Source organism: Kryptolebias marmoratus, linkage group LG14 (assembly GCF_001649575.2).
Source record: "Kryptolebias marmoratus isolate JLee-2015 linkage group LG14, ASM164957v2, whole genome shotgun sequence".
Taxonomy (NCBI): Eukaryota; Metazoa; Chordata; class Actinopteri; order Cyprinodontiformes; family Rivulidae; genus Kryptolebias; species Kryptolebias marmoratus.
In genome coordinates this window covers 2,193,819-2,203,554 of record NC_051443.1, presented here as the reverse complement: position 1 = coordinate 2,203,554, position 9,736 = coordinate 2,193,819, and the positions used below count along the sequence as shown (strand labels likewise).

The window sequence follows — 9,736 nt, the reverse complement described above, 5'->3', positions numbered from 1 at the left end:
TCCATCCGTCCATCCGTCCGTCCATCCATCCATCCATCCGTCCATCCGTCCATCCGAAACCCAGACCTCCTCAGAGACACTCCTCAGCTTCTCCTGGAGGAACCCAAGGTGTTCTCAGACCAGATATGATCCCTTCAGAGTTCTGGGTCTCCTCCTCCTGCAGAGGAATCCTAATCAGAGTCTGAACCTCCTCAGCTGACTCCTGTCGATGAGGAGGAGCAGCGGCTCTACTCTGAGCTCCTTATCTCCTCTCTAAAGCCGAGTCCAGCTGCCCTTCAGAGGGAGATCCTTTCAGTCCTGATCCAAACCCCAGGACCACGGGTGAGGGTGATCTTTACTGGACTCTGACCCAGGCTGAACCCGGTCCAGGTCCCTGATGCTGCCTACAGAGGGACCTCTGGTCCTGCTGCAGATGTTTAGACTCTGTCCTCGGGAGAACCTCCACCTGTTGTGGTTCCACGATCTGATCTGTCAGACTAGATCTGTATCTGCAGACCCACACTGCCTCTGAACTCCTGAACCGGTTCTACTGGGACTCTGTCTTTTAAAGTGAGGTTTGATCTTCAGCGTGAGGACCTGAGCCTTCCTCCTCCTCCTCCTCCTCCTCGTCTCCACAGCTGCCAGTGTGGATGAAGCTGCTCAGAAAATGAGAAGTGAAGATAAACTGGTAGATAATCATCTTTTCATTAAACTTTCACTTCAATATTCCAATTAGAGTTCCACTCGTCTTAACGAGAGCAGCTCCAGGGGAGAGTCAGAGCATCATTATAAGGAGGGGGGGGGGGGCTTCCTCTGTGCCGTCAGAGCCTCTGGATCCCCCACCCCCACCCCCCTTCCTCTCATGTCTTGGCAGGGTAATTAAGAATGGCCTCTAAACACAGGAGTGTGGCAGCAACGCTCCAGATGAAAGGAAATGATTAAAATAATTACAGGCTGAGAGCTGACGAGCCGGAGTGTGTGTGTGTGTGTGCGCCGCCGGACATTTGTCAGTAATTAGATAATTAATCTGAATGCAAATGATGAGCCCTAACGAAGCAGTCAGGCTGAACCAGAGACAACTGCCGAGAGTCAAGAAGAGGAGGGAGAAGGCAGGACTACGAGAGGAAACCTCCCAAATCCTCCTCCTCCTCGGCCCGTCTCTAACTTCTCCCGTTACCTGAGGAGTAAACAACTTGAAACTCGTCATCTCCTCCTCCTCCTGATGAAGGTGAACACCTCAGGGTCTCAGGTGCACGCTCACCTGGCAGCTGAAGCTCAGACTGCGTCAGCGTCCTGATGATGTCAGAGCTGAACGCACACCTGACAGGTAATCTGAGGCAAGGAAGTGTGTGGAAAATGTTCTTTTTTACTGACATCACATCAACACGTTGTCCACCTGTTCCGGTTCACCCCGGAGAGCTGCGGCGGTCATTCATTCATTCATCCATTCTCTCATTCAGCAGCTTCAGTCAAACAAAGGGAAACATCTGCAGCCACATGTGCTGATTTACTTCAGTCTGTATTTATTCAAACATCTGGAGAAGCAGGAAGTCAAACTGGGCAAACATCAGTGATAATAGAAGCACATGAATTCAAAGGTTAGTCCTCTGAATGAAGGGATTAATGTTCACGCCTGCTCTTCCTCCAGCAGAGTCAGAAAGAAAACGGATCATTTACACCTTTTTAATCTCAGTGTCTGGATCTGATTCCATTTCCACAGAAGGGGAAAATAAGATTTAAAAAGTTCACACTTCATTTGTACAGAATGTGTAGATCTTATTTATTTTGATATTTCTTTCCAGACATGTTTGAAATAAAGTCATTTAAACTAAAAGCTCCATCTGCTCCAACATAAATGTGAAGAAAAAACACACAGGCCATCTGTACAGTTTAAAGTCACTGTCCCGGCTCGGTTCCGGCTCGGTTCTTACTCCACCACCAGCTCGAACTCCTCGGCCTCCCGGAACTCTGCGTTCATCCTGTCCGCCAGGGCGTCCAGCTCCTCGGCGTCGATCTTCTGCACCTTCCGCCTCCTCCTCCGCTCCTTCACCACCGCCACCCCCGGGATGTTCGGGTCCGGCTCGGGGCAGCACTCCTCAGCCTCCAGCAGAGACGTGAATGACGACCCCGAAGCCTCCAGATTGGTCCTGGACTGCTCGGTCAGTCTGCAGACCACCTTCGGGGTCTGCAACCTCTCGAAGCCGAACAAAGCCTCCCGGGAGTCGGGGCTGTGGAGGGAGCGGTCGCTGAGCCGGGTGTAGGACCGGCGGACCTTCTGAGACCACACCGCGTCCTCTGGGTCTGCAGCCGGCTGCTGGGTCCGGGAGGAGGCCGGTGGGGACGCGGGGAGGATGGGTGAGGGCATGGCGGCCTCCTGCTGCTTCTTCCTGCCGGCCGAGGAGGACGGAGGCCTGCGCTCCGGGACGGGATCCGGGGTGGAGACCTTCGGCTTTTTCTGCTGGTCGTGTTGTTCTGTGCGGTTCGGTGTGTTCTCCTTGTTGTGTTCTGACGGAGCTGCGGTTTTTCTGGGCGCTATTTTCCTCACGGTGATGAAGCGTTTGACTCCGAGCGCCTTTTTGTTGTCGCTTCCCAGCGGAGCAGCTTGCGGAGAACCGAGCCGAGGGGACCGTCTCCGCTGCGGGCCGTGAAAGCTGTTTACCTCCGTCATCACGCCTTCATTCATCCTAAAATCTACCCGCTAATATACACAGATAGATAGATATTTCTCTCCGACTGTCCGATTAAATCTCTCTCAGCTACAGAGAACAACAATGCTGCATTCAAAATTACCCGCCCGAGTCGCGCCGTGAGGACGACAGAGTTTCCGCCCACGTGTCCAGTGACGTCAACAGGCTGCGCCAGCTAACTCTAAGTTTTGCTGTGTAATCTGAATAGGTGACGCTCAGACTCGGCTGTTGTTTCGCCTGTTTTCAGTAATATTTCTCATCTTACCTGTTGGGAACAATGGAGTATTTAATCGGAATACAGGGGCCAGACTTTGTGCTCGTTGCGGCCGATAATGTGGCTGCCAGCAGCATCATTCAGATGAAACACGGTACGTTAGCTCATTAGCTTAGCATTAGCCGCTCTGCCGGTTGAGAGGTTTCTAGTATTTTTGTTCATAATAAAACATTTGTGTAATTTAAAACGTTAGGTGTAATAATTTACTTTTGTAGAGTGGGATTAATGAATAAAATAACCCTTCTTTTATATTTTATCAGCAAAATGTGAGAAAGACGTTAGCTAATAAAGCTAGCATCTAATCTAAGTTTTAGTTTTTTACCGTTTCAATCAAATTGTATATATAGTTTTGCTTAAAGATAACTAAATGATTTATTCTTTAGGTAAGTTACTTGTTAAATATGTTCAGAGTTTAGCAGTATGAGTGTGCTGACAGTGAAAGTGAAAGTAATGACTGGTTTCACGTTTCTTTGTTTCCTGATGCTGAAAACTTCAAATTCTGTAAAATAATAATAAAACCAAAGTTTGGTTCTGAGATAAAGATCTGAAGAAGTCAGACCACTTGGTTCATTAAAGTATTGTAATGTATTATAATAAAGAATGGAATAAAACAGTGAATAAGTAAAAGTATTTAATTCTTTCTCCGATGAGCCTGTTTATTTTATTTACATATGGTGACAATGATATCAGTACAATAAACTAAAGAAAGAAAGAACAAGACACAGTACATTATTAAAAGGAGATTCAACACATTTAACAGTCTGTAAAATACAGGAATTAAATTATAATAATATTTAAACCAGTATTATTGACTTATGTAGGGGAATTAATCTAAAAGTAATAATAACAGTGACCGTGATCATAAAAGTAAAAATAATAATCACATTAATCGTGATAATAGTCACCAGTAGAAAATCCCTCCATTTATGAGCTGCATCAGAACCAAGAAAACACAACCAGTCTTCTCACATTCATTCATAAATCCTGAATAAAACAGTTGTTGTTAACAAACAGCTGCTGGTGTTTATTTATTTGTTTGTTTGTTTCAGACTACGATAAGATGTTCAAGCTGAGTGAAAAGATTCTGCTGCTGTGTGTGGGAGAGGCCGGAGACACGGTCCAGTTCGCCGAGTACATCCAGAAGAACGTTCAGCTCTACAAGATGAGGAACGGTAAGCAGCCGGGTCGAGCTGATGGTGCTGCTGATGGAGCGTACTGCCGGTGTTTAACGTTTGACGGCGTGTTTCCCTCCTGGCTTCTAGGTTACGAGCTCAGTCCGGCCGCAGCAGCAAACTTCACACGGAAGAACCTGGCAGACTACCTGCGGAGCCGGGTAATTATTCTGTAACACATTTTAAACGTGGAAAGATGTGAGAGCAGATTTAACTGGGTGCTGAACGATCTGCAGAAACAGTTTTTCATTTCACACAAGTTTGAAATCTTGTTTTTCTCCCGTTGATAAAAACTGAAACCTTTGTTTTAATCATCTGTCCTACTGAATAATGAGGTTTTATACCATCTGTTTAAAACTACAGTTTATGTTGTGAAACTAGATTTATTATTTTAATCATTAAGACGACAGAAACCGATTCTACGGGAGGAACCGACCCATTCTTGTTTAGACGGAATTAACAGATCTGTGAAAAATCAAACAACAAAACCACAACCTTTTATGCACCTAATCTGCTAAATCTTTTATCAGAAACAATCCGCCCGTTTTTATGACACCATAAAAGCTCTAAAACCCAACAGATGTGCAAAACACATCTGTATTTCTATCTGTTTGCCTTCAGCGTGTTGAAACCTGAATCTTCTGGTGGATTTGGAGGCTGACTGCATGTCGTGGGTCAGAAAGCTGCGTAAAGCAGATGGAGGTCAGGTTTATCTGAACTTTAAACTTATTTTAGTCCCATTCGGCTGATTCTGGTTCTCTGATCGTTTTCATTTAGAACACCTGATTTCAGCTCAAACTCTGCTCACACAGGCAGCCAGAAAGTTTCCTTTTGAGCATTTCTAAACAAAAACGACTCGCATTCATGTTGCTTTAGTCACAGCTACCAGGAGCCGCTTCAGAGGGCCTGAAGGGCCACATGTGGCTCCAGAACCACAGGTTGCAGAGCCCTGCTGGAGAGCAGAACTCAGTCATGGAGAAAACCCCAAACACAGCCTCTGCATCACGTCCACAGCAGGAATCAAAGTTTAATGAGCAGCAGCTCCACGTGGTGACCCACTCCGTCTTAGAACCCTCTGCAGCAGCAGCAGGTTCTGTGTGGTCTCAAAGAGCCAACATCTGTCGGAACGTCACAGGAACCACTCTCACTCCCTCACATCAAACCTGCTTCTGTTGAAACTACAACTTTATTCAAAAAGGATGAAAAGCTGCCTGAGGTTCTGTCAGCGGCCCGGTGGGTGGAACATCAGAACCGCTCCGGTTTCACTGAATCAAACCTGAACTGAACATCGGTCAGTGTTGAACCTTTAACACGTATTAACATGTTAGTTAGTTAGTTAGTCAGTAGTTCAGTTACCTCGGTGAAACTGTCAGAGAACTAAAATCCTCTCAGTCTAAATGGGAATTTTAACGTGTTTTTCAGATGAGCTGAGATAAATTTACAAAAATAGATGCTTGTTTTAAATTTGACGTTTAAAGGAGGAGCTAATTAAAGGTGGTTCATCATCATCATCAGGTGAGGAAGAGGATTAAAGGAGTTCTCTCCTCCCTGAAAGACTGAGCCTCCAAATAAACAGTTTGGTACTATTTCCTGACCTAAAACTGTAAAGAATTAGCATAGTTTCTGAACCCGGGAGGCGAGGCTGAGAACGAGCGCCGAGTGGCAGCGATGTTCAGCCCTCAGGCGGCTCCGCGGTAAAAACAGACGCCAGCGAGTTGAGCGGATCACATGACGAGCTCAGGAACAAATACAGCATCCAGGAAACAACATTCACACTCCTCCATCTGAAAAAGCAGCCTGAGCTCGTTAGTTTCAGGCGGGAACTGTTAGAACAAAGAGCAGAGAATCCCTTTGGGCTCGCTGGCTCTCCATCAGGCCGCCTGATTGGTCCTTGGCTTTTGGACCAATCAGAGCGAGAGGAGAGAAACCAACCTGCGGTCCGACAGAATAAACGCTGAGTCAGCATCACTCTGTTGAGCTCCTGGTTTTTATATTTCTGTACGTTTTTTACAACAAACTGCTCCTGCAGACGGCAACTTTTCAAATATTTCACTTTATTTCCAAAAACTTTCCCTGATTAAAAAACACCAAGATCTCCTCAGCATAATTCTCTTTACTCTTCTAATAAAACTGCTAATAATAATTATGCTAAAGCTCGTTTTAGTTCAGAGCTAAATGTAGCTTTCAGCTGATTCATTCAGAGCTCAGCGCTCGTGCTGCTTTTATCCAGAAAAAGCTTCTTTTTTATCCTGAATTAGTTTTTTTTTGCCTTTTTTTGCTCTCATGTGAAACAAACATGAGAAACTTTATTTGACAAAAAGATTGGAGGCGTTTTTATTTAGAAATGACTCTCAGGTGGAGTTTTAGGTCCTTTTTTACTAAATCATTGAATGTTTGGTTTGCTGTATCTTTGCTGAAGTTTGTCAGTCTTCATGAAGGTTTTTATATTTCCCATTAATTATTGAAATCCTATGAATCCGATGTATCATAGGTCAGAAAACTCAAAATGAAATCTGGTTAAAAACAGACGTTTAGTAAGGTGGAAGATAATCTGAATAAATGTTAAAGGAGCAATAAATATAATATTTGATTTAATTATCCTCGACATCATTCTGATTGTTCTTCCTTCGACCTGCCGCAGTCCTGCTGTCTTCAGCGGAATAAAAGCTGGACATGATGTCTCTGCAGCTGGACCCTCGGCCCGTCAGTGCGGGTTTCCGGTCCAAATCTTGTTTCTGTTGCGTTCATTTGTTCCGAGTCGTGCAGCCGGAGTCTGTCACAACAGCAGAGGGTGAAAATAATTACAAAAAACAATTAGTGTGGAGACGAGGGAACGGGGGACACGCCGGGTGGGGGTGGGCGTCCCGGGGGAAACCGCTCACAGCGCACACTGCGCCCGGTGTGTGTGTTGACTCCCACACACACCCTGCTCTGTGTGTGTGTGTGGGAGCGTCCACTGCCTCACACACACTCTGCTCGGTGTGTGTGTGTGTGTGCATACACTCCCACACACACACTCTGCTCGGTGTGTGTGTGTGTGAGCGTAGACTGCCACACACACTCTGCTCGGTGTGTGTGTGTGTGTGTGTGTGAGCGTAGACTCACACACACACTCTGCTCGGTGTGTGCGTGTGTGTGTGTGTGAGCGTAGACTCCCACACACACTCTGCTCGGTGTGTGTGAGCGTAGACTCCCACACACACACTCTGCGGGATGGAGCGGCTCAGGATGCGTTTGTGGAGCCAAGGTTGTTGCAGGATGTCATTCATATTCATGTTTGTGTCTCCGGCTGGTTTTCTGCCTCTCGGTGATGAATCCAGTTTTTAGCGTTCTGCGTTCTCGGGAGTTCTCAGGAGTTCTCCGGAGTTCTCCGAAGCTGCAGCGGTTTCTGCTCCTCATCCCACACCTTCCTGCAGCTACACTCACATCCTCCAGCCTCCGGAGTCCTCGGACGTTTGCTAATTATTATGTTGGATAAACAGGTTTTTATTTGAAGGAGTTTCCCTTCGAGCAGAAGAACCCAAAGATACCATTTTTATTTATTACCATCGATCCGTTGATTTTCTGGAGAAAATAGAAATATTTCTGTGGTTAATTTGTCAGGATACAGCTGCAGATGACTTTTATTGGGACGTACTTGTTATTCCAGTTACTACATTATTATTATTATTATTATTATTATAAATTAAAATTCACTCTGAGGTGAAAACCTTTCAAAACAATATAAACAGAAAATAAACACTTCCTGTTGGTCTGAGGTGGTTTTTAACTCGTCTCCATCAGTCCCCCCCCCCNAACCAAACACCAGCAGAACTCTGTGTCTGTCAGAACCAGAACCAAACACCAGCAGAACTCTGTGTCTGTCAGAACCAGAACCAAACACCAGCAGAACTCTGTGTCTGTCAGAACCAGAACCAAACACCAGCAGAACTCTGTGTCTGTCAGAACCAGAACCAAACACCAGCAGAACTCTGTGTCTGTCAGAACCAGAACCAAACACCAGCAGAACTCTGTGTCTGTCAGAACCAGAACCAAACACCAGCAGAACTCTGTGTCTGTCAGAACCAGAACCAAACACCAGCAGAACTCTGTGTCTGTCAGAACCAGAACCAAACACCAGCAGAACTCTGTGTCTGTCAGAACCAGAACCAAACACCAGCAGAACTCTGTGTCTGTCAGAACCAGAACCAAACACCAGCAGAACTCTGTGTCTGTCAGAACCAGAACCAAACACCAGCAGAACTCTGTGTCTGTCAGAACCAGAACCAAACACCAGCAGAACTCTGTGTCTGTCAGAACCAGAACCAAACACCAGCAGAACTCTGTGTCTGTCAGAACCAGAACCAAACACCAGCAGAACTCTGTGTCTGTCAGAACCAGAACCAAACACCAGCAGAACTCTGTGTCTGTCAGAACCAGAACCAAACACCAGCAGAACTCTGTGTCTGTCAGAACCAGAACCAAACACCAGCAGAACTCTGTGTCTGTCAGAACCAGAACCAAACACCAGCAGAACTCTGTGTCTGTCAGAACCAGCAGCTGGAGCAGTAAGGAGGCTCACAGAAGCATCAATATTCTCTCCCTCAGTCTGTGTGGAAGTTCTGCAGAGTTCTCCGCCGCCGTCCCAAACGGGTCGGTGAAGTCTCTCGGAACCGGGCTCACAGTGGGCACAAATAATTAGTGGCACCATATTGCATGTGGCTCCCCAGCTCCCCGGCTCTGCACAGATGAACAATTAATTCAGCAGACTGAGGAGAAACGCCAGTGAAGAGAACATGGCCCGGGGCGGGGTGCAGAACCGGGGAGGGGGGGTAGAACCAGGGAGGAGAGAGACAGAACCAGGGAGGAGGGAGACAGAACCAGGGAGGAGGGAGACAGAACCAGGGAGGAGAGAGACAGAACCAGGGAGAATGGGGCAGAACCCGGCGTCCTGTAGCGTCCTGCCCTTCGTTCGGAACCAGCAGAGTTCTCAGAGTCTAGTTTCCTCCCAGCAGCAGGGTTCGATCAGCTGATCAGAACCCAGAGTGAGCTGGCTGCGTGGTGATGTCACGTACAGGTGAAGGTTTTAGGCTGTGAGCTGCAGGTGTGTGTGTGTGTGTTGTTTCTTGCTGATGGAGGGTGTAAAGTGCAGGTGGTAGGTTAACGAGGTTAACGAGGCTCCCTCTGAGGTGGCGCTCGGGCAGAGAGGCTTATTTTGATGCCAAGTGTGTGTTATTGTTAGTGTAACCAGTGAGACAGCTGCTTGGGGAGGGGGGTGATGCCACCAGGGCGTTTACAGGCTCACAGAGGAGTTACACACACACACACACACACACACACATTAGGATCTTCATCCTGACATCCACGCCCACTGTGAGCAGTTTCTCACGTGTGTGTGTGCTTTAAGAACACACACTCACTGAGTGCTCCACAGGGACCGCAGCCGTCAACATCGCCCCAAACTAACACACACACACACACACACACAGACACACAGGGGGTGTGTGTGTGTGAGATGAAGGGCAGGTGTGTTGGATCACAGCTCACCTGCTGTTTCTGGAATCATATTTACTTCCTGACAAGGCGACGAGAATAAAATATTTTCTTTCTCTTGTTGCATTTTAATCACAGCGCCCCCCCCCCCC

At 46.9% G+C, this 9,736-nt stretch overlaps 2 protein-coding genes across 2 annotated transcripts in view; one reads left to right on the top strand and one right to left on the bottom strand.

Moving 5' to 3' along the window:
- Window positions 1-1,481: 1,481 nt before the first annotated feature.
- On the bottom strand, window positions 1,482-2,800 carry cdca5 (cell division cycle associated 5). Its single transcript, XM_017439055.3, has one exon. It carries the CDS (start codon window positions 2,660-2,662, stop codon window positions 1,907-1,909), a length of 756 nt encoding a protein of 251 aa, XP_017294544.1. The 5' UTR covers window positions 2,663-2,800; the 3' UTR covers window positions 1,482-1,906.
- Window positions 2,801-2,818: 18 nt separating this feature from the next.
- The window catches only part of psmb2 (proteasome 20S subunit beta 2), an 8,377-nt gene continuing 1,459 nt past the window's right edge, over window positions 2,819-9,736 (top strand). The window contains exons 1-3 of the mRNA XM_017439053.3: window positions 2,819-3,034; window positions 3,990-4,112; window positions 4,203-4,273. Coding sequence (XP_017294542.1) covers window positions 2,944-3,034; window positions 3,990-4,112; window positions 4,203-4,273 — 285 coding nt within the window. The 5' untranslated portion in view covers window positions 2,819-2,943. The remainder of the gene's footprint in view (window positions 3,035-3,989; window positions 4,113-4,202; window positions 4,274-9,736) is intronic.

Bases quoted from the DNA above. Each gene is read 5' to 3' on its own strand.
- cdca5 (XM_017439055.3), bottom strand. From the start codon at position 2,662: ATGAATGAAGGCGTGATGACGGAGGTAAACAGCTTTCACGGCCCGCAG.